A 24,886-nucleotide genomic window follows, 5' to 3' on the forward strand; every position below is an offset into this window, starting at 1 on the left:
AGCAGGCTATAAACCTCTTTGCCTCTGTTTTCCGAGCTGGTAAATGGGGATGAAGGTAACTTCCATACTTTACAGGGCTGCTAAGGATGAATTCATGTTTGTAAAATGCTTTGAAAAGCAATAGCAATATGGTAAGTGCTGGGTATTAATAGTGATCAGTGCGGGACACTCTCTTCTTCAGTTTTCCCTTTAGGTGATCTGGGGTCTAGAGGACTTGAGTGTCCCCTTAGCAGAGATGTAACTGGATTTCTGAGGGGAACACTGATGGCGGGAGCTGCATTTTGACGACTGTTTTATGGTGGTATTTTGCAGGTTGGCACAGGTGCTACAGTTGCCACTCTGGCCGATGCCTCTGAGTTGCCTACCACAGTTACCGTTGCACAAGTCAATTACTCCGCGGTAACTGATGGAGAGGTAAGGATGTGTGGGTCGTGTTTGTTTCTCAGGTATGCAGCACATGCTATGGTTGTGTGTATCTAATGGACATTGCTGACACACTTGCATTTTTCAAACTTACCGTATATACTCGTTCATAAGCCGAATTATTTTAGTAAAAAAGGGAAGCACCAGAGAAAGGGGGGGTCGGCTTATGAACGGTTATAGAGAGGGAGAGGTGGGACACAGCCCCTCCCCCCAACAGAGGGAGCAAGGAGAGGCAGCCCAGCCAGCAGAGCGAGAAGGGAAGAAGTGGGGCTAGAGTCTCTCTGCTTCCGGCCACGTTGCTCTCCCCCCAGCCTCCGAAGCAGCTGCAGCTCCGGGGCTGGCAGGCTGCAGCCATGCCGCTCGGCCCCACCCCCCAGAGCAGGCTGTGGTCGCGCCACCCGACCCGCCGGAGCACGCTGCGGCCGTGCCGCCTGGCCCAGCCCACTGGAACATGCTGCAGCCGTGCTGCCCGGTCTGGCCCGCCGGAGCAGGCTGCGGCCGCGCCGCCCAGCCTGCCAGAGCAGCTCCAGCCAGGCCAGAGACATCCTCCCCAGATAAGGTGGGAAGGGATAGGATGGGGAGAGTGTGGGGGTCCCGGGCTAGGGGTGGGGTCATGTGGGGGGTGGTCACAGGGGTTACTCCCCTGACCCCCAGATTCTCCCCCCCCCCCCCCCCCCCAAAAAAAAAATGTCCCCACCAGTTGCTGTCCCGGCCTGTCATGGCAAGCAGCTGGTGTGCCGGGACACTTTGTTTACTTAGGTTTACCTCCATGCCTGCGGACGCTCGAGGTAAACAAACCATCTTGGCCCCCCGGCGGCTTATCCTGATAGCCTGGGAGCCAAAGTTTGCTGAGCCCTGAATTATAGGGTCGGCTTATGAACGGGTTATAAAAAAATTTCCATTTTTACTTATCCATCTTGGGGGGGTTGGCTTCTAAACGAACCAGCTTATGATCGCGTATATACGGTAAGTCTGTACTGGGAATGCAAAAGCCTAGTACCACACGCTGTCGTGTTAAAAACTGACATCAACATTAACGCAACATTGTTGTTGATATTTTCCATGGGTCAAAGTCAGAAAGTGCGATGTTGTGGTAATTGTGACTCAAGGTATGTGTATGCACAATTACTAGGAGACCCTAAGTGCCGAATTTCCTAACTTTTGTACATGTAAATCTCAGTCATAGTTTCCATTGGAATAATAGCAGATGTGTGTATTCTGTATGCAGCTATCCAGATATACTTATTCATGTGATTTCTGGATAGCCTTGAGCCTAGAGCATCAGTCGTGGTTACAGCAGGGGGATTAAGGTTTAGGACTTTCTGAGTCAGAGCCAGTGTGGCCTTGGGCAAGCCACTTAACTTCTCTTTGCCTCAATTTCCCTATGAGTAAATTGGGAACACTTCTCTGCAGCACCCCCAAGGGTTATTGAGACTTAATTACTGTGTAATTGGCTTGCGCTTTCCTCTGATAAAGGGCAGTGTATCCATGCAGAGTGGTATAAATGTTAAGGAAAGCACTATACAGTACAGTACATTCATTTATATATTTATCAACCAGATTTCTCAAACTTGGCAAAGCTGCATTTCCCACTGAGGGCTTGATCATGCCAAGCTTTTAAAGAGGAAGCACTTAAATTTACAGTGCCAAAAAAAACCCTATATAATTTCCTTAAATCGAGACACAAAATGCATTTTGTATAAAGAACATTCCTATAACTCAGACAGGTACTGGAATTGCCTTTCTCGGTTCCCTCTGCCCCCAACCCTCCCCCCTTTAAGTTAGAGACTGCTGTTTCACTGCAAGTTGTGGTCCTCCCTCTTGGACATGTGCCTAGGTTTCTCGGTGAAGTACCATCCTTGTGATGGAGTGGAATGGTCCACCTATTCTGCTCCGTAAGGATAAGGTTTTCATGGCAATAGGTGGCAGCACAAAACAGCTTTGTTCTGTATTAAAGAGCATTTGCAGCTGAAAAAATGAATAGACACAAGCTGTTTGTTTGGGCTCTGGCCTTGAAAAGTACTTCATATTCACTAGAGGGTTTTCAGGACCTGTTATCTTTGTCTTTAGGCCTTGGGGAAGATTTTCAAATGCACAAATGGCAATTAGATGCCTAACTTCATTGACTTTCCATGAGAGTTAGGAGCTTGTCTTTGAAAATCTCACCCTTGTCAACACAAAGTTGTAACCAATTTATAAACAGGTAAAACTTTTCTCATGTAGACAAACTGTAGTTTGGTGGTGGACCTCTTGTAATCCCAGTGTCTGTGTTCTTACCTGGGGTACCCCTCCCAGTCCAAGCTAGCACCTCACACTCCATTCCTGTCCTGGATGATGTGGCAGAAACCTTCCTCCCTTTCCGGAAGTTACTATCAGTGTCTGGAGATTCGAGCGTTTTTCTTTGTTAAGGGGACTTTGTCAAGGCTGGTAGGCAGCACCATGTGATCTACCTTGACCCTCCCCTTCTCTCTGGAATTCCTGTTCTGTCTCAAAAAATAAAAAATCAAATAAAAAATCTCTGCTGTCCAGAATCTCTTCATCTCTCACTCCCTCGGTCTCTGGGCACTTAAAGAAACCTGGATTACATACACCCCTCCAATCCCAACACTGCCTCTGTAGCCACTTTCTCGTGCAGCGCCAACTTCTTGCACACACCTTGTCTCTTGGTGTGCCTAGAGGAAATGGTGGGAGTATTATGCTTCTCTCTCCCTCCTTGCCGCCACGCTCCCTGAGACCAACAATCCCTTTGCCTCTTCTCTACCATCCTCCTGATTCCTGCTCATCCTCCTTCCTCTCACATTTTGACTCCTGGCTGTCATGCTTTCTCTCATTGCAATCTCTTTTACCTCATTTTCAGTGCCCTCTGCTTCTGCATTGATGCCCCATTTGATCCTGCAGCCACTTCCCTCGTCGTCCTCTCTAAGGTGTCACAAGTACTCCTGTTCTTTTTGCGGCTAAAGACTAACACGGCTGCTACTCTGAAACCTCTCCTCTTTGTGTAACCTTCACCCCGGATCAACGTTCCAGTTCACCAAAATGGCCACTCCCTTGACCTCTTCACCACACACTGTTTCTGTTTGGAGCTTTTCATCATCAAGTTCCCCTTTTCTTTGACCATCACTTCATGTCCTTCAACACTGCACACTTGTCTCCTGCCTTTCCCCCCATCCCAGCCGAGACCTACAGTCCATTGATGTCAATGACTCTTCTACCACTTTTAGCTTCCCCCTCTCTCTTCTCCCTATCTTTTGTTGACCCAGCTGAATCCCCCCACTCCACACTCTATCATTCCTCCACTCCTTTGCACCTCTCACTCACAGCAAAGTCTGTTCCAACAACCTCCAACCTGGGTTCACGCCCACCATCTGCTTCATCCATTTCTGTGCCACTGCCAGTGAACACCCTGTAGAAAGTCTTGCGGCCATGCAGGCTTCCTTCGCTACAGATTTATTCTCTCCTCCTTTGGTTCTGCACTCTTCCTGGTCAAGCTTCATTACTTTTTCCTGCCTTCTTGACTCAGAGGCCAGCAATTGCAGCTGATCATTTGCTGCCTTCGATTCCCTGTCCTGTACCCTCCAACACAAGATGCGGCTGACTTTTTTGAAGAGAAGTTTGATGAGACCCAACACTACCTCCCTCTCATCCCTGGTACACTCTCCTCCTCCCCATTACCAACACACAGGTTTCTTGCCTGCTTTCCTCTAATCTCTCCTCCTGCCTCATCCTTACCCTCCTCTTCTAATTCTGGCTTCCTCCCCTCACAATAGAAGCCTATTCTGGTCTCTTCCAGCCTAAAAAAGAAAAAGTCCTTAACCCCATCTGCCTCTCTAACTTATACCTCATCTTCCTTTCACCTTCAAACTCAAATACAGTCTACATCCATTGCCTTCGAGTTCCTCCATCTCCACCCTTGATCCTCTCCCATGAAACTGTTCTCTCACCCAGATATCTAATGGCGTATTCCTGGCCAAATCTCTACTCCATCCTCATCCTCCTCAACTATGGCTGCTTTTGTCTCAGTCATTCATCTCCTTGAAATCTACCTTCAGCTTTTGTGACTCCATCCTCTTCTGCTTCTCCTCCCACCTCTAGTTATTTCTTCAGTGGGGATGGTGATTCTTCCCTCTTCCACTTTCTGTTGGGGTCTCATAGGACTCCATCTTTAGTCCGTTCTCTCTCTCTGCACCTCTCATCTGCTCTCCTCACTTCTCCTGTCATCTTTACACCTTCTCACCCTCCACTGCTGACCAAACTTCCTACATCCAGTCCCTCACCTCAACCTGTTTTATGACATCTCTTTCCATATGTCTGAATATCAGCTTGAGCTTGATGTGACCAGAACTGAACACTCTTGTTTTCCCTCCCTTTCTTCACTGTTCATGCCCTCTTCCTCCCCACCACCAGCCCTGCAACCCAGGAGTCCTCTTTGACTCCTCTCTCTCCCTTGCTCCACATCTCTAGGCGATGCACAAATCTTGCTGTGGCTTCTCCCATACCGTTTCTAAGACCCAGCCTTTTTTGGCTCTGTATACAGACGTTAAACTTTCAACCATCCCTTCATCTCCCGTCTTTATACTGGAACCACTTCCCCTCTGGCTTCCCGGATGACTGGAAGGGTGAGTGATGCAGGCCACACAAAACACAGCTGTTAAAATTAGCTTGCGCTTGCTTCCTTGTTGTCTAAATACCTCACTTTTCCCCTGCCACATTGAATCCTTCCACTGACCTTTCTTTCTCCACCGCATCAAATTCAAGCTTCTTCGCATCACCTTCAGGGTCTTTTTGGTGTGTCCGTTTTGGTATCTGATTGAGCAGCTCTCTCTACTCCACCAGAAAGGCTAGCCATTATCAGCCGTTTGTTCACTTGCCACACTTCTCCCGCATCATCTTTGCACCTTCTTCCACTCCACCCTTTGTGCATGGAACCGTCCCCCTGGAATGGTCTCCCTGAACTAATCCATGTGGCCACCCCGTCCTCCTTTCAATCTCTCATTGAACTCTTGCTCAGACATGATCCCTCAAGGAAAATGACAACTGATAATGGCTAGAGGGCTTGCTGACATATATATTATATATAGATAACGACCTGAGACTCCGCTTCAGCCCCTCACCTCTGATACCATGGGTAAGAGGATACTACAAACGGAAAGAAAAAAACTTGCTTAGGTGGGATGGATTGAGTCAGATCTAGTAGATCTCTTCACTGACACGGTATATGGAAAGGGGTCTGTGGAGCCTTGCCTGATGATCAGTTGAATGAAAGATTTCAGCACCAGCCAATAAAGGGACTTACGCAGTTGGGAACGGGTCGGTGAGAGGAATTTTCTCTTATAAACTGGTCCACAGCTCTTTGAAGGTTGAAGAACCTTCATCCTCTGATTCTGTGATCTTTCGTTCCTGATGCTCATTCGTGCCTCACATCCTATTTGTGACCACACACTCATTGATACACGTGAGGTCCCAATTGGAGGAGTGTAGACTGGGGTGGAGAATGATCAGCTAGGAGAAGGTGAACTCTGTGGCAAGCACAAGATCCTTATCCATGTAAATATCCTTAGTTAAGAGAGAATGAGATATATTGAAATAATTAAAAGACATGAACAGAACTGTTTCCAAACTATTGACTATTATTTGTATTATTCATAAGATCCCTAGTCATGGACCAGACCCCATTGTCCTAGGCACTGTGTAAACACACAACAAAAAGACCGTCCCAAGAGCTTACACTCTATCTACGCTTACCTCCGGAGCGATCAATCCAACGGGGGTCGATTTATCGTGTCTAGTGAAGACACGATAAATCGAGCGCTCTCCCATCGACTCTGGTACTCTACCGGAGTGAGAGGCGGAGTCGACGGGGGAGCGTCAGCAGTCGACCTATTGCAGTGAAGACACCGCAGTAAGTAGATCTAAGTATGTCGACTTCAGCTACGTTATTCACATAGCTGAAGTTGTGTAACTTAAATCGATTTCCCCCCTCCCCCCCAGTGTAATCCACGCCTAAGTATAATACAAGAGAAAAGAGATGGATATGGGCATACAAATGAGGGAGTACAAGGACATAATGAGACAACATTTTGTTCTGTGTTTATACAGCACCTGGAACTATGGCGTCCTGGTGCATGACTAGGGATCCTAGACACTTTGGGCATACAAATAATTTAAAAATATTAGGCACATCATCTGTAGGCATCATGGCAAAGGAGGGATTTGGAGGATAATGAGGTAGTTTTTGTATCTTTGGTGTGGGTTTCTCCCACATGCATGGGGCAGTATGGGAGAAATCATGAATGCGAGTGTTTGAAAGTTCACAGGTAGGCAATGGAAGCTGGCATCCTGGGTCGATCAGAAGTGGGAGTCTACACCTTGATAGTGAATGAGAAGTGATTGGATGGTTTCCAAAATGTTCCCTGTAGCTCGGTTTCTAAATTGCTCCCAAGGCACCTCTTTTTCCAACAGAGATGCTCTCAGGATGTTGTGTACAGAAGAATCAAAGCATGTAGGATTTTTCAAAGACATCTTGAAAGTGTTTGACTTTCCCCTTTTAAGAAGTAGCCACCCAGCTGTGGGAAAGGTTCAGGGAAGGTGAACTTTTCTCTTTCTCTCTTCACCCAACTAGGTGGAGCAGAATTGGGCAACGCTACAGGGGGGCGAGATGACTATCCAGACGACGCAGGCTTCGGAGGCCACGCAGGCGGTGGCATCGCTGGCAGAAGCAGCAGTGGCAGCATCTCAAGAGATGCAACAAGGAGCAACCGTTACCATGGCGCTGAACAGGTACCCGTGAGAGGAGGAGCTATGGGGACTGAATGGGGTAAGGTCACCGAACGAGGGAGACCTTTCTGCCAGATTTGCTATCCCTCACGATGAGGGCAGCACAGAAGCCTGTGATACATTTGGAAGAACATTGTCTGGGGTCTTTCATAGAGATTTTTCCATAGAGAATTCCCAACCCATCCATGCCAAAGCATTCATAGATCATTTCCTAGTGTCCCATGGTAATATGAGGAAGCTCACAGAAATAGAAATGTGCTGTTAGGGAAGGTACATTTAGTACCCATCCCTCTTGTCCATTGAGTGTCCACTTAAAGGAGATAAGAGCTATAATGTGCTTGTAGCACTTGTTAAATAAGCAGCTCCATCCCTCTGTCAACATTATTGAGGGCCCCTCTGTTAAAGGGATGACGTTGATTTAACCAGGTGGGTGGCAGTACGGTCTCCTCTGACCTGAAACCAGAATCTCTCTTCCAGGCTAGTTGTTGAAGGTGTTTCTCCTGTGTTTGGTTCTGGAGCCGGGAAGCTGAAATGAGCTGCCTGGGTAATGATTTCTCCTCCTGCTTGGAGAGCTCTTGGCTTAGAATGAGCCCTGTTGTTTAGGGTTACCATATTTCAACAAGCAAAAAAGAGGACGGGAGGAGCCCCGCCCTAGCCCCGCCCCTGCCCCTCCCACTTCCCGCCCCCCCAGAACCCCCAACCCTCCCCCCGTTCCTTGTCCCCTGACTGCCCCCTCCTGGGACCCCTGCCCCTAACTGCCCCCCGGGACTCCACTCCCTATCTAAGCCTCCTTGCCTCTTGTCCCCTGACTGCCCCAACCCTTATCCACACCCCCACCCCCAGACAGACCCCTGGGACTCCCACGCCCCATCCAACCACTCCCCACCCCCTGACAGCCCCCCCCAGAACTCCCAACCCATCTAAACCCCTCTGCTCCCTGTCCCCTGACTGCTCCGATCCCTCTCCACACTCCTGCCCCCTGACAGCCCCCCCAGAACTCCCAACCCATCTAAACCCCTCTGCTCCCTGTCCCCTGACTGCTCCGATCCCTCTCCCCACTCCTGCCCCCTGACAGCTCCCCCCCAGAACTCCCAGCCCCCTACCCCCCGCTCCTTGTCCCCTGACTGCCCCCTCCTGGGACTCCTGCTCCTAACTGCCCTCCAGAACCCCACCCCCTACCTAAGACTCCCTGTTCCTTGTCCCCTAACTGCCCCCTCCTAAGACCCCCCCCCCCCAACTGCCCCCCAGGACCCTACCCCCTACCTGTACCCTGACTGCCCAAAACTTTCTCCACTCCCCTCCAAAAGCCCCCCCCCGTTTCTTGACTGCCCCCTCCAGAACCTCCCTGTCCCTTCTCCTGCCCCCCCTTACCCTGCTGCTCAGAACAGGGTGTTGGGCTCTGTGCCAGCCGGACACATGGCTGAGCTCCCCTGCACAACACAAAACCCGGTCCCTGGCCCTGCACAGGGTTGCCGGAGCGGGCTGCAGGAGGAGGAGCTGCCGGCCGGCTCAGAATGCAGGGAGGGGGGGGTGGGAGGAGGAAGCTGCTCCGGAGTCCAGCCCGGGACTTTCCTGCAGCCCTCCCAGCCACTCGCTCTGCTCTGCGGGGGAGGGGGAAATCCCGGACATTGTGAGTGCTTTACAAATTCCCCCCGGACGCTATTTTTAGCACACAAAAGGAGGACATGTCCGGGTAAATCCGGACGAATGGTAACCCTACTGTTGTTGGGTATTTGCAGAAGAATGTTTTCACAGAGGATGTGAAGTGCTGATCTGAGGGTGAGATACGAACCTTGCAGAGGTCATTTTGAAAGACCTATTGAAAGACTGTTGAGAAAGGGATTTGAGTGAGAAGAGGGGGAGACTGTCCCAAGCACAAGGAAAAGGATCCAAAGGGCAGGGGTATTATTGCTCATTGCCTGAACCCAAGCTGGGTTTTCTTACCTGCTTTATCTTATATTTGTGCTTTGCATTTGCACTCAGCCTCCTTGTTCTTGGCGTCTGTTTATTGAACAGGGGTTGATCCTGCCAGGAGAAGAGCAAAGCATGGAATGTTAGTGTAGAGCTCCAGGAACCTCTTCTACAGACCACTTGTTAAAACAGCCACCTTTGTACCAGCTGCATTCCACAAACTGATTCCACATTTCTGTTGCAGCAGGCTCCAGGACTAGCCCAGACCTATTTCCCGGGTCTGTCAATCAGATCACTCTCTCCTCTCCTCCCCACCCCTGATTCCATCTCTTCCCCTTTGGTACCAAACAGTGCCACACTTTAGTCAATGGGAGAGGTTGCTGCTGAGTCGCTTGAAGTGCATTCTTCTCATAGGCTGAATGCAATGGCTCTGCGTTACTCCCAGCAAGAGGCCAGGACTGGGATCCAGGTTCAGGTATCTTTCGGAACATGGTCACGTAGGCCACTATGTTATATTGATGAACTTTATCTACTGATAAAGACTTGCTGTTTGTAAAATCACTTTTTAAAAAGCCCTGGGTAACTCTTTTCAGGGGATGGTATGAAAAATGACTGAACCCCCCCCCCCCACAAAGTATTCATAACATTGTAGTGAAGGCCTACTCTCACACATCAGAGGGGTAGCCATGTTAGTCTGGATCTGTAAAAAGCAACAGAGACCTGTGGCACCTTTAAGACTAACAGATGTATTGGAGCATAAGCTTTCGTGGGTGAATGCCCACTTCGTCAGACGCGTACTCTCACACAGTCCACCCCTCCCCGCCTGTAGGATGGCCACTTACAGTAGTATTCAGAAGAACATTCTCCGGTGTACTTTTAAATGAGTCAGAGGCTAGGGTTTTGACCATTTTTGTAGATTATTCCACTGCCTAACACCTCTCTGTATCAGGAGCGGTTTTCAAGATGTAGATCAATAAAAATCTGAAAAAAAGACGCATTGATAGAACCCATTGAAACAATGAAAACTAAACATTGAATTCTGCCAAGCCTAGTCATGTATAATTTGTCTCTTTCTCACGCCCATGTCCCACTGGAGAGTCACTTTTAGGCAGGTAGAAATTAAATAACAGAATTAACTTCAGAAAATCAGAATCCTTAGTAGAAATAACTCTTCTTCCTTCAACTCTAGTAGCAATCCCCGGGGGTTCCTGCAATACCTCTCTCTTTAGCCAGCTTTGTATTCCAGGAGGGAGTGGGGGAACCTGCAACAAGAGCCTCAAAATGTGAGGTGAGGTATTCAGTAAACATTTTGGCTGCTCTAGTTAGAGGTAGGATGTGGAAACCATGTGCACTTTGGGGAAAATACAAAGCCCAGGCCCTTCTGCGGTGACAGTGCAGGTTGCTTTCTGATGGCAGCAGAGTAATGGTGCCTCAGGAGGTCTTGTTAACAAGCTGCAATGCAGCTGAGCTGACTCAAATGTTTATCACGTATAAGGGAGAATGTGGCTACCTGCAGAAACTCATAGAAGTGTTGAGATGTTGACGTTGGGAAGTGTATTAGAGGGTGGGAATATACTGATTTATTTTCCTCAGGGGCTAGAGGTGTGATTCATGAAGGCCCTGAAGTCTTACCCACGCTTTTACTTTGCATCCCTCATGTAGACCTGTGGTATGACTCCCAGCCTACACAGCCCCACAATACTATTCTTTCATTGGCCAGAAGTCTTGTTCTGGATTGACTCAAGGAGCATAACCCTCCTTCACCACCACCACCACCACCACCACTTCCTTCAGCAGTCCTGGCAGTGAGCTGAGGTCTCCCACCTGTCACTAGGCCTCGAGGACACCCTGGTCCTTAAGAGCTGGCAACTATTACCAGCTTTTGGAAGGTTTCTACCTAATTTTAGCACAAAGCTGCCATCGCTCCATCGGGTGCTGGCGTGGTGTCTCTAGGGGTACCTGGTCGAGTGGTGTCATTGTAAAGAGCAGATGTGTGCAGCTGTGACAAATGAGGCCATCTCTGTAATCAGTTTAGGGATGGGAAGCAGAGGAGCAACTTCCAGCAAGAGAGGATGAGGGGGAGGGCACGTCCATGGGTGCACGCTTCATGTACAGCCATTTGAGTTATTAGAGAAACATTTGGGGAGCTCAACATAAATGGGAAGAGCTTTTGTATAGCAAAGCACTAGTATTCTTTTCAGTGATGCAGCCTTCACAGTTCACTGGGATGTTAAATTGCCCTTGAAAGTGGATTTAAATAAGTGCTTCTCATGGCTGGGAGGCTGGGCGGCTCCAGCAAGTGAAGTCTGTTTATTGTAGCTGGTCTTCGCACGCTATAAATACCTTTGGACCAGTGCAGATGCTCAGGAGGTGTGGCATACTTCCTAGGCCAAAGGAAGTGAGAAGGCAAGAAAACGAAATGGTAGGGTCAAATAGCAATGGGAGGTTTTGTGAGCCCAACAGACATTGGGTGGCAGTGAAAATCCAGCCCAAACCAAGTCAGTTGGAAGGAACATAAAATCTATGATGGAAATTAAAAAGATCAAGAGGGACGGACATAAAAACAAATAACACATAGGAAGCATGCAAGAAAAGGGGTAGGTTCATTTGGACTACCGTGGAGCAATTAAGGAAGATCCCAGGGAAGCTAAATGGCTTCTTTGCATTGATCTTCACTGCAGAAGACGTATCTGCTTTTTCAGATAATTAAGGTGACGCACTGTCAGATATTCAGCTATCTGAAGAAGAGGTTCTGGAACAAACATATGAATAGCAACAGGTCACTCTGCTGCTAATCTCTCATTAAAATGAACTATTAAACCACAGAGCTGGCGGGTAGCAAACTTTTGGCCTTGGATAAAAGGAGCTGACGAGATCATGGGAAAAACTGACCAGTGAGCCTTACTTCAGGGTAAGGTGAATTGGTTGAAACAATTATTAAAGGTAGATTTACAAAACCCATAGGAAATTGTGTTTTAATGGGGAAAAACTAGTATGGTTTATGTACAGGAAGATCCTGCCTCTCCAGTTTTAGAATTTTTTGCGTCTCCACAAAGTAGTGCATAAGGGAAAACCACTTGCTATAACTTACCTGGGCTTTTCAAAAGTCCCTTGCAAAAGGCTATTAAGGAAACTACATGTGCCTGAAGAGGGATTTTAGAATAGGGGAAATTAGAGATGGAAAGGGCCAATTGGGTCATTTTATAGAATCTTAGAAATGTAGGGCTGGAGGGGGCCTTGAGAGGTCATCTCTAATCCAGCCCCCTGCACTGAGGAAGAAACAAGTAGACCTAGACCATCCATGACAGGTATTTCACTAACCTGCTCTTAAAAACCTCCAATGACAGAGATTCCACAACCTCCCTTGGCAGCCCATTTCAGAGCTGAACTACCTTATAGTTAGGAAATTTTTCCTAATATCTAACCTAGAGCTCCCTTGCTGCAGATTAACCTGATCGCTTCCTACCTTCAGTGGACATTGAAACAATTGAGCACAGTCCTCTTTATAACAGCCTTTAACATATTTGAAGACTGTAATCTGTTGTGTGTGTCATGTGTCGTGTTCCTCCCGCCCCCCGGTCTTCTTTTCTCAAGACTAAACATGCCCAGTTTTAGTTAACTTGTAAACTTTAATAGGTCAGGTTTTATAAACTTCTCTTTTTTTGTTGCTCTCCTCTGGACTCTGACCCGTTTGTCCACTTTTTTCTTAAATTATGGCACCCAGAACGACACAGTAGCCCAGCTGAGATCTCACCCATGTTGAGTAGAGCAGGACAATTACCTCCCATGTCTTGCATATAACCATTTTGGAACTGCATCACATTGCTGGCTCATATTCAATTTGTGATCAGCTATAACCCCCAGATCCTTTTCAACAGTACAACTGCCTAGCCACTTGTTTCCCATTTTGTGGTTGTGCATTTGATGTTTATTTCCAGCCAAGCTCTCCCCCTCCCCTCCCTGTGCCTCCTGCCTGCTGGCAGCCCTGCTGATCAACTCCTCCTCCTCCCTCCCGGAACCTCCTGCACTCAACAGAACAGCTGTTCAGCGGCGTGCAGGAGGCAGTGGGAGGGTGGGGGAGGAGCAGGGATGGAGCATGCTCGGGGGAGGGAAGAGGTGGGGAAGAGGCGGGGCGGGAAGAAGTGTGGTGCGGGCGGAGCAGGGGTGGGACCGCGGGGTGGAGCAGGTGTGGGGGCTTGGAGGAAGAGATGGAGTTGGGGCGGGCCTCAGGCGGAGGGTGGGTCGAGTACTCCCCCGGGTAGAGAGGAAGTTGGCGCCTATGACCAGTTCATCTAGTCCATCTCTCACCCCTCTTCCACTATTTATTCACTACATGATCATTTCCGTTCCTTTGGCCTGCTGAGAGCTCTCGCCACCCTGGTGTGTGTGATCTCCTTCTGTGGCACTTGGTTAAAGCCAAACACATCACAGCTGAGTTACTCTCTTCTTCTAATCATTTTTTTTCTTGTCCCTTCTGCCTGCAGTGAAGCAGCCGCCCATGCTGTCGCCACGCTTGCGGAAGCCACCCTTCAAGGGGGAGGACAAATCGTCCTGTCTGGTGAAACTGCAGCAGCAGTGGGAGCGCTTACTGGAGTCCAGGATGCTAATGGTAAGAGTAGATAAATATTTAATTGGATTTCATTTTGGTTTCCACTTAAACCCTCAAGTCCTGACTGACAGGATGCGTCAGAACAAACCCAACCTGTATGAGAAACAAAGGAAGAAAGTCCCAATGTGAGCTCTAACAAACCAGGAGTTTTGCTTAGCAAGAAGGTACTGTTGATCCCCCCAAGGGAAAGTTACCTGGGATGTTGGGCTTTTTTGCTGTAAGGAAGGTGTCACCACTATGGAGCGTCATGAACCAGGTTACACCTCTTACCTTTTAAAAAGGTCTTTGTTGGCCTTGGAATTTGAGGGGTCTTCAGAATTTAGCTGAGAGTTGACTGCAAGGTGCTACCCTCCAGGGTTTCCTTGCCGTCTATGGGACTTTTTCACACGCTCCTCTTTGGCTGCTGGAGAACTGTCACTATGATGCGATGTATCTGTGCTTTGGTGACACCTTCCACGCTAGTGAATGCATCCCTACGCTTTCTATTTTCTTCATAGCCCAATTCAGGCTGTTGCTTGCTTTCTTTGTAGGCCTTTCTGTGGTACCCCTCACAGTATCTGAGTGCCTGTTCTGAGTGGTGTCTGCTATAATTAGCCAACCACAATTGCTGCCTTGGTAGTGGTTATTAATATTACCACAGTGCCTAGAGACCCTAATCAAAGTCCCTTTGTCCTAGGCAAATATCAGCATTTGTAGCTAAAACTAACTAGCCACATGGTCTTGTTATGCCTTTGCTCAACTGCCAAGGTAAACAAAGCATTGCTTTTCAAATTCAGGGATGAAATGCATTAGTCATTAAAAATACTTGATGATGCAATTGAACTTATGTTTACCTGTCTGCACCTAAGAACTGTGTGGCATGTATTCAGTTATAAGGAAATGCCGCTTTAAAGGATTGGACTATTTTAAATATTATAAATGCTAAAGAAAAAAGCGGTGGATTACCAGGTTGCAAAGTGATGGCCATTGTCTTTTGGTCTGTTTCATACCTAATACAGCACCTTTGATAGTTTATGCCTCATATTTGACCTACCTTGAAATAATTGGTTAGGAATGTTCTTTGTGTTCTAAAACATCACCATTCTGTTGTCAAAGAACGCAATGAAAAAAACAATAGCAACTTTCACTAATGTTGCATTTGGCTTTGTTGCTATAGAGTCAACCAGCCTGAAGGGGTAGCACAAATTAACCTGCAAACCCTGTTTCTAAAACTGTTAAGAGAATGCTATTGCCCCCCCAAAAGTAAAAGAAGCTGCAGAATTGTGTTGGGTAATGCTCCACCGGCAACCTGGTGCGAAGGTTGTAGGGACTCCGTGTTAGTCAATGCAAGGGCCCAGAAAGAAGTGACCTGTTGTTTTCAAGCTTCCAGGAAGGTTTTACAGTCAGTCAGATTGAGAAAAGCACATTGGTGTCCCTTTAAGAATAAAAAGTGGGTTAGCAAATCTGTCAGGCATGTTCCCTTTGGTTTGTTCCCAAAGTGCTTTCATGCTCTGGATTCCTCTGGACAATTCCTCCCACGCGCCTCAGGACCTGAGTCACTCTACCTCATTCATCCAGCATTAAAATCATTTTAATGCAAGATCGTTTTTATAGCAGACTTTGAAATCAGATGGGATTTGCAATGCATTTAGGAAAGAGACTGTTTGCGTTATTTTCCTCTGCGCAGAACTTCACCCGCAATCCCTCCCCTTGTTTCCTCCCCTCTTTGATTGCTGTAATCTCTGGTGGCATTAAAGGGAAGGTCTTTGTCTCTGCAGTAGTCCTTGGAAGCACCATGCAGTTAGTTTTATTATGTAACCAGCTAATACGTCTCCCTGTAGGGATGGAAGGCGACTTTTTGATATCAATTCCTGCTGTCTGCCCTCCATCCCCAGACGGGAAAGGAATTTTCAGCTTCCGTATTGTCATTCAAAATTTGTTTCACTCTTCCCCACCTTATGCATTTAATTTTTTATCGTCTGAGTTCTCCCCTGGTTTCAGAGTAAGGATCTGCTGGGGTATAAACATTTACTCCTCTGATGCAGCCAATCAGTATAAGCTGTTCAGAATGCAATTCCATCAGTGGGAGATTAAATGTGAGTGATTGGATGTGATTGGCTGCAGCAAGGAGAAGGCGATATCTTAGAACAGCGACTGAATTAACCCGCAAATTCTCCTTGCCCAGTGATTCTAACAAAGACTGAACTTACTAATATTTCCAATAAATGTTCCTCTCTAAAAAGCCGTTACCCTTTTCTAGCTCCTATCATGCCAGAATGCCAAAGCACTTTACAAACATTGATTTCCATACCTCTCAGGGAGGTGGTGGTGTGAAGTTTGTTACCCTCATTGTATTGATAGCTAAATGGAGACAATAGAGTTTAACTGACTTGCCCAAGGTCACGCAGAGAGTCATTGACCGAGCAGGGAATAGAACCCAAGTGTCCTAACTCCTATTCCTTTACTTCAGCCACTAGATGTAATTCTTCCCTCCTTGTTTGGTTGTGTTATGTCCCTCCATTATATTGTTGTTTTTCCATCTATTGTCAGGAAGTGATACCCCTATTCCAGGAGAAAAAGGCTGATTATAAAGGGGAAACTTTTCTTTGTACTTAGACACCCCAGGAATTAGAGCTGAATTCAGTATTGCCAGAGGTAGAGTGGCTGGTACTGTTGTTGGACTGAAAAAGGGCTGTGGATAATCTTATGAGCAGTAACATTTATAGCTAAGGGAAATCAAATCTCCTGTTTCACTGCAGTGTAAAACTGTCTAAGTGCATGATGGGTTTCTCCTTCTTCTGGAGTATCTGGTATTGTCAGTCAGGATACTGGAGCTGATGACCCAACAGTCTGAGCTGTTGCCTCAAAATCCCGTGTTCTTAAATAATTGGAAAGAAAATATTGCGATATTCTAGACAGGCAAATGGGACTGTAGTGACATCTGTGTGTAAAGTTGGCTGGAATTGGAAAGGGCTCTGATAGGAGAAAATGGACTGCATTGCAAACATAGGGCAAGGGTTAAACACCTGCTAGCATGCGGAAGGGGAAGCAGTTTAATTCACATGGAGGTGCAGTAGCTGGTAGTAGGAGCCTGACCAAACCTGTGTTTAGATTAGGGCTGTCAAGTGATTAAAAAAATTAATCACGATTAAAAAACTTAATCATGATTAATTGTGCAGTTAATTGCACTGTTAAACAATAGGAGAATAAATACCATTTATTTAAACTTTCTTGGATGTTTTCTACATTTTCAAATATATTGTTTTCAATTACAGCACAGAATAAAAAGTGTACAGTGATCACTTTATATTTATTTTTGATTACAAGTATTTGCACTGTAAAAAACAAAAGAAATAGTATTTTTCAATTCACCTCATACAAGTACTGTAATGCAATCTCTTTATCATGAAAGTTGAACTTACAAATATACACTTATTTACAAAAAAAACCCTGCATTCAAAAATAAAACTATGTAAAATTTTAGACCCTGCAAGTCCACTCAGTCCTATTTCTTGTTCAGCCAATCACTCAGACAAATAGTTTGTTTACATTTGCAGAAGATAATGCTGCCCGCTTCTTGTTTACAATGTCACCTGAAAGCGAGAACAGGCATTCACATGGCACTGTTGTAGCTGGCGTCGCAAGATATTTACGTGTCAGATGCGCTAAAGATTCACATGTCCCTTCATGCTTCAACCACCATTCCAGAGGACATGCGTCCATGCTGATGACAGGTTCTACTCGATAACAATCCAAAGCAGTGCAAACCGACGCATGTTCATTTTCATCATCTGAGTCAAATTCCACCAGTAGAAGGTTAATTTTCTTTTTTGGTGGTTCGGGTTTTGTAGTTTCCGCATTGGAGTGTTGCTCTTCTGAAAGCATGCTCCATACCTCATCCCTCCCAAATTTTGGACGACGCTTCAGAGTCTTAAACCTTGGGTCGAGTGCTGTAGCTATTTTTAGAAATCTCACATTGGTACCTTCTTTGCGTTTTGTCGGATCTTCAGTGAAAGTGTTCTTAAAATGAACAACATGTGCTTGGTCATCATCCGAGACTGCTATAACATGAAATATATGGCAGAATGCGGGTAAAACAGAGCAGGGGACATACAATTCCCCCCAAGGAGTTCAGTCACAAATTTAATTAAAGCATTGTTTTTTTAACGAGCGTCATCAGCATGGAAGCATGTCTTCTGGAATGGTGGCCGAAGCATGAAGGGGCATACAAATGTTTAGCATATCTGGCATGTAAATACGTTGCAATGCCAGCTACAAAAGTGCCATGCAAAAGCCTGTTCTCACTTTCTGGTGACATTGTAAATAAGAAAAGGGCAGCATTATCTCCTGTAAATGTAAACAAACTTGTTTGTCCTAGCCATTGGCTTAATAAGAAGTAGGACTGAGTGGACTTGTAGGCTCTGATGTTTTACATTGCTTTGTTTTTGAGAGCAGTTATGTAACCAAAAAAACCCTATACATTTGTAAATTCCACTTTCACGACAAAGAGATTGCACGACGGTACTTATATGAGGTGAATTGAAAAATACTATTTTGTTTTTATCATTTTTACAGTGCAAATATTTATAATAAAAAATATACACTTTTTGATTTCAATTACAATACAGAATACAGTATATATGAAAATGTAAAAAAGCATCCAAAATATGTAATACATTTCAATTGGTACTCTATTGTTTAACAGTGCGATTAAAACTGCGATTAGCTTTTTTGAGTTAATCGCGTGAGTTAACTGTGATTAATTAACAGCCCTAGGTTAGATGGATAGGGACAGAGAGACAGACTCTTGAAGATTGTCGGGAAGGAGAGAGTGCAGCACAGCTGGGTAGTGCAATTCCCATTCACTGGATCTCTTCATGTTGCAGTAGGGTGACCAGATGTCCCGATTTTATAGGGACAGTCCCGATTTTTGGGTCTTTTTCTTATAGAGGCTCCTATTACCCCCCACCCCCCGTCCCAATTTTTCATATTTGCTGTCTGCTCACCCTATGTTGCAGCCTTCCTTTTTAAATAGATCTGGGGCTTGAGATCATCTTTGGTTATGAAGTTTCTCAATGGGGTTTCATTTTTAAATATTGGAGAATTTCGTGCCTGCGTATTCTTTATAGAGGGCCATAACTGTCCACAGCCTTGGCCAAGAGGTATAATATGCCAAAGGCAGACCAGAATCCCTGCCCCACAGAGCTTAGTCTAATAGCATCAGTGGGTCCATTATACAACAGTTTACCAACACAGAGTGGCCAGTGGTCATTACGGCCGGAAGGCTTTGCAGAATAAATGGCTTTTTCAGCAGTCTGGAAGAAGAGGAAGGGTTATATGAGTTAACTTGTAGGGATCCCAACTAAAGAGGGTGAGTTAAAAGAACACATGAGTTTGGGAGCAGGGGAAGGAGTTGGGGCTGTCAGGAAGGAAGCTTGCACTGATCTTAGAGCGAACAGCTGAGGGCAAACTGGGGAACTAATTACACTGACTTGAGCTGGGTGCAGCCAGTGTGCATCTCCAATCCCCAAAAGATCTCTGCTGATGCACCTCAATCCTGACTGGTAACATCCCCTGCTCTTCCATTCCGCTTATAGCTTAGCTGGTGCCCCTCAGTTCTGACATGTAGACCCTTTGCTTTTCCAGTCTAGGCATCTGTGTGGCTAGAAGGACAGCTAATCATGCTAATTTGTCTGCTGGTTTTCTGTCCTGGGTGCAGATGGGCAGGAAGATGAGCCTGCCAAAGAGATGTAAATTTCTCAATAACAATTTTCAGCATGACCAAAGTGAGGCAGGTTTACAGGCGAGGGTGAGGCGGGATTATCAGGCTGTGATGAAAGCAGGGAGAGAGCATTAGGCCTGTTTGACGTGAGCAAAGGGGGATTATCGAGCCCTGTGCTTTTGCAAACAAAGGAAATAGGCATCTGCATAGAAGCATGCCTCACAAGTTAGCTTAGGGTAAACAGGCATTTAGATGGGTATTTCTCATTTCAAAGGGGCAGGCACTTGCAGCTTGACAACACCCCATGAGGGCAATTAGCGATGCGATTGAGAGATAAAAATCAGCAAATTTCCTCTGCTTGCTTGAGGGATCTGTACTTCCTGGGCAAGATCAAACTAAGCACCAGCCACCAGGTGGAAGCCTGTTTCTGCCGCCATGTGAAGGGCTATGTGGATGAGACCCAGGAGAGCATGTCAGTGCAGCAGGTGGACCTCCAGACATGTGGTGAGAGTTAGGGTCCTGTCAGGCTCTGTACAAACTGTTACAATTCAAAGTGTGTCAGGGAAAGGAGCCTGGGGCCCATTGTGTGTATCACCCAAAAACCTAGAGAATGAAAATAAAGATCAAGGGACTGATACGTAGGACAAACTTGTAGAATGAGAAACTACCAGTGTTTGCCTTTGAATGCCTCAGGGGCAGGGAGGTTTAGAGCATTGATGATCTGGTTATTGTAGTGGCCCGTGGTTATCTGGGCATTGTGGTGGCACAATAAAAACCAAAGGGAAACTTGCACATTAATCTGGTGTAAACACCAAACTACCTTTAAAAATATATTTCCCTTGTAAGTCTCAATTACAGGGGAAATTGCCCAAATGGGGTGTTGAGCGCAGCGGGGGAATGGCTTAATTAGAGATGTGTGGACAAAAGGGAGAGGCAGAGTTGTTGTAGGGTCTGAGAAGAAGTAGTTTGAATTAATGCATTGAGGCAGGGGGATTCAAACATGGTCTGAAGAAGTGGCATGGAAGATGATTGTAGCAGATGCCTTCTGAATGGACCAGAAGAAGGGAGGGGCCAGCATTTTCTGTGTCAAATGACTGGCAAAGATTTGCATTGGCTACTTCCTGCATATGCTCGCTCACTCTATGCCTGCACTCCTTCCCCGCTGGCATCCAAAACCAGGAGAAACCACAAGGTAGACAGGAAGTCGCTTCTTGCATGATGCAGGAATTGCAGTCTTCTGATCACATGCAGCAAATGGCTCAGTGCTGTCTGCTTCCTCTGCTGCACTGACTCCCAGCACTTCAGTGAAAGATTAGCTACGACTGGGCCTTTTGATGCTCTGGTCTGAGGGTGGGAAGCACTGCCTGAGAACTGGCTCAGTGGCTGGGATCCCTATTCCACCGGCACCGTCCATTCTTGTTTACCTGTTGCTGGGCCCTGCTAGCACAGAACAATGTTGGCTCCCATTTGCAAGGCAAACGCTGCCACTTTAAAACCCAGGATGCTGGATTGCATGTTCTTGTCACTGCCCTAACTTGCTGTTGAGCATTAATCTTTGCCAGCGCTGACTGTACCCCCAGCGTAGACTGGCTTTTTGGCACTGGGCTGCCCTCCTTTGCTTTGACAGGATAGGACTGGTGACGAGATGGCTGCTGCCATTAATACGTGTCTGCCCACCAACTGGGGCTAAAAATAGTCTTGCCGAGAACTCGACTGTGTACTGCCCTGGATACCTGCTTTCTCCTTTAATCCAAATACCTTGGTCCCCCAAGAACAAGCATGGGCATGTTGCAGGCACGCAGGCTCTAAGCAAGCTTTTCCTAAGGCCTTGATTACAACAGGCAGGAAGGTTTTGTCTAGTGGTTAGAGCAGGGACTGGAGCTGGAAGCATAGGTTAGGGTTACCATCCGTCGGGGTTTCCCTGGCCATGTCCGGCTTTTTTAGCTTTAAATGGCCGTCCGGGGAGGGGGGTTGCTAATACGGTAGTAATGTCCGGGATTTCCCACTTCCCCTCATGCAGAGTGTGGCGCGGCTGATTGGACGCCTGGCCTGATTGAAAGCCACTCGCAGCCACTGGGGCCTCTAGCAGCCAGAGTCCCTCCCCCTGCCCCGCTCCCTCCACCCCCGCAGAGCAGTGCCACAGTGTTTGGCTGCACGTGGAGCCCACAGCTCCCCCTCGGCCTGGGGGGGGGCAGGCAAGGGACAGGGAACGGGGGGTTAGATTGGTCGGGAGTTCTGGGGGGGCTATCGGGAGAAGGGGGTATAGAGAGTGGTTGGGGCAGTCAGGGGACAGGGAGCAGGGAGACTTAGATGGGGGTGGGGTCCTGGGGGCAGTTAGGGTGGGGGGAGACAGGTAGGGGGATTCTGGGGGAGGGGGAAGTGGGAGGGGGCGGGGCTAGGGCGGCATCCCGTGTCCTCTTTTTTGATTGTTGAAATATGGTAACCCGAGCATAGGTTCCATTCCTAGCTCTGTTGCTGTATGACCTTGGGCAAGTCACTTACCTTCTGGGTGCCTCATTTTACTCTGGGTGTAATACCTGCCTGGGGGACTGTTGTCTTAATGGACCATGCTGTGCTTTGAGATCCTTGGTTGAAAGGCTCTTTATAAATGCAAAGTGCAACTGATATATCTGCTTCCATTTTCTTCTTTCCACTGCCATCAGCTTGGTGGGAGTGGGGACTGTCACCTGCCTGTTTGAGTGCTTCTGTCACAAATGACTCTGCTCCAGCAGCTCCCTTGAATTCTCAGGCTGCCCTTTTTATTCTCTGCAACCTGTGTTTGAATCGAGTCATTTGCAAGGAGAGCGGGATTGGCCTGTAGGGACATCTGTGGTCATCTCTTGCTTGGATTTGTGTTTAATTATCGATTGGGTGCAATCTGGTACATTTTAAAGACACACACCCCTTGCTTCTCAGTGGCATCTCTGTGAGCCATGGATGGTTTACAAGTTTCCAGAGAGGAGGGTGAACTGTCAGCAATTGGAAGGCCCCACCAAGCCCCCTTTCAGATTGAACGCTGCTTGGAGCATCTCTAGTATCTTTGGGGCAACCCATGCCCTGCTGATAGTGGGGGGCGGAGTGAGGGCAGCCGGCTTCAGCAGTGTTACTGAGCATGCTCAGTCCATGTGAGCATGCTCACTACAAGCCAAGCAGCAAATCTGGGGAGGCGACCCTGCCTGCCCTCCCTCCCCCGTGTGTCCCCTTTCAGACTTTCCCATCAGTACATTGAACTATATACCTTGTTTGAAAACATTGCTTCCCAACTCCCTAATGACCTTGTAGCATCTCCCCTATCTCCCTTGCCCTCCCTGTGTCCCCCCAGCCTCCCCCCCCCACAAAGAGTTTTGACATCCACTCCTATTATCAGGCAGTTGAGACTTAGTCCCTCCAGCTGTCACAGCTGATGCTGTCCTGGTTTAAGCACAGGGCCATTTACCTTCCACGTGTCATGAATTAGGGGAAATGGACAGGAGGGCTGGGTCTGTTTAAAAATTAAAGCTGATTACAAGGCATTAACATTACATTTAAAGAAATAGACCGCAGCCTGCCTCGCTCACCATCACTGCAATATGTTCCCCTTTGCTCTGAGCTGGAGGAGAGCGCACTGATCTCAACGAGACGTCGGCATCTACTTGGTCCCCTAGCTTTATGTGTGTCTTAAAAATCGCAGCTTGTGGATTTCATTTCTGCCGGGAGATTTAAAAGCCACTCTGCCACCCGCACCCTAAACGTAACCACCATTTCTGTGTGATCACGCCAGAAAGAGTTCTAGCTCCTCAGTGCAACTCCTTTCTTCCTAGTGACGATGCACCCAGTGTCACTAGTGCTGTGATTTGTCCAAGTTGAAAGAGTTAGGTGTCCAAATCCTGTTAAATTACAATGGGATTTGGGTGCCTAACTCACTTAGGTAACTTTGACTAGTCAGTCTCCGGCTTTTGCCTGAGGAGGAGTGATTATGAGGGAACGACCTTATTTGGGGATGGGGAATGATGGACAGTTGAGTTGGCATTTCTTGCCAAGTGGTGTCGTGTGGACACACAGAGCTAGATGGACAAATGTTTAAAAAAAAACCTAAAAAGTCCCTCAGTTGAACATCCCAGTCCCAGGACTGCGTGGGTCCATTTTCAAACAGTCGTGACCAAAAGGAGCTGTAAGTGCTCTGCGATGTAGAAGGGGTCGTATTGTTACCCGGGGTTCTTTCAACCCAAAGCTCTTGGTAACTTTTACTCTGTGCGAGGAGGTGTCAGGGAACAAATTAGAGGAGACACGGCCGTCCGACCGATAGATGGCTGGCCCAAACAGGACAACACAAGAGTGCTTTCACTTAAAGCTAAACTTTACTTAGTCACAAGCACTTACACACGTCCGCAACAGGTTAGTAACACACCCCCAACCCTCGCTAATTACCAACACTGAGTGGCTCTCGAGTGGCACAGTGGCAGCCCGTCTGCCGGTGGGGACCACAAGATGCATCCAGAGGGAGAGTCCAGTCCCAAACGAGTCCCCTTATTTATACATTAGTAATAGAATGACATGTCCCTTAAAGAAACCTTGTTAAGTAAGCAGTTTCAAGCAAGAGGTTCCTTCTGATTATTGATTAACCAGGTGTGGGTTTTTCCAGGACTTGCAGCCTTGAGACCTCAATAGACATTCCTGGGGCATAGCCTACTCTTTTAAAACGCATGTATCAGCAACTTCAACACAATTCTTATCAGGAAGGAAGCGGGGTCAAGCTGCCCTTTCTGTGGCACCCAAAACCCCCTCCCCTCCTGCCTTGGTCAAGCTGCGTGGCCATTTTACAGCCTGCTGACTAGGTTGCTTTTTAACAAGAAGCCATAGTGGTTTCAGGCATTTTACTGGTTTGCCAAAGTCTCCCCATACAGTATTACTGCTTCCCCACAACTGGATGGTGTCATCCCGATGAGCTGCAGTAATTAAATAACGAAGGGCAATTTGCTTTACAGTGCTTGGGCTGCACTGCGCTTTGTTGTAAACACAGTGCTAGTCAGCAAAGCCACCAGTGGGGCATCCGCTCCCTCTCCCATAGCAATGACATCCAGAGTCATTTTGCTTGGCTTACAAGTTCAAAGCAGGATTTGTCTAACCGTGGCAGCAGAACAAGATCAGCCCCAAAGCTGCCCCTTAAATTCCAGCCAGGCTCTCTCTGCTCTACGCACTTTTAGGAAAGAGGGGGCACTGTTCCTGACTCTGATACCAAATAGGATTACAAACATATATTTTTTGCTTGTTTCAATGCCCAAAATGTGCTCAGGGCTCCCCAAACATGTAGGAAGACCCAGTCCCTGCCCCCAAAGAGCTTCCATTCTAATAGCATCCACCATGCAAAAAAGTCCCCCTTCACTCAATCTTCTCCACCGCTCTCACTAGCCGAAGTTCCTTGCTCACCATCCTCTTTGTCGACACTCATCAGGCAGCCTTGAACAAGTGCTGCAGGAGCCCCCTCCCTT

At 47.2% G+C, this 24,886-nt stretch overlaps 1 protein-coding gene across 7 annotated transcripts in view; it reads left to right on the top strand.

Moving 5' to 3' along the window:
• Positions 1–24,886, top strand: part of NRF1 (nuclear respiratory factor 1) — a 110,398-nt gene that overhangs the window by 57,991 nt on the left and 27,521 nt on the right. For 4 of the 7 annotated variants that reach the window (XM_005281312.5, XM_065552189.1, XM_042842252.2 and 1 more), the window contains 3 exons: positions 313–414; positions 7,043–7,200; positions 13,593–13,717. In XM_005281312.5, the coding sequence (XP_005281369.1) occupies positions 313–414; positions 7,043–7,200; positions 13,593–13,717 (385 nt within the window). The remainder of the gene's footprint in view (positions 1–312; positions 415–7,042; positions 7,201–13,592; positions 13,718–24,886) is intronic. The other 3 variants (XM_042842254.2, XM_065552223.1, XM_065552229.1) reach the window with 1 other exon arrangement.

This window comes from Chrysemys picta, chromosome 1 (assembly GCF_011386835.1).
Source record: "Chrysemys picta bellii isolate R12L10 chromosome 1, ASM1138683v2, whole genome shotgun sequence".
Classification (NCBI taxonomy): Eukaryota; Metazoa; Chordata; order Testudines; family Emydidae; genus Chrysemys; species Chrysemys picta.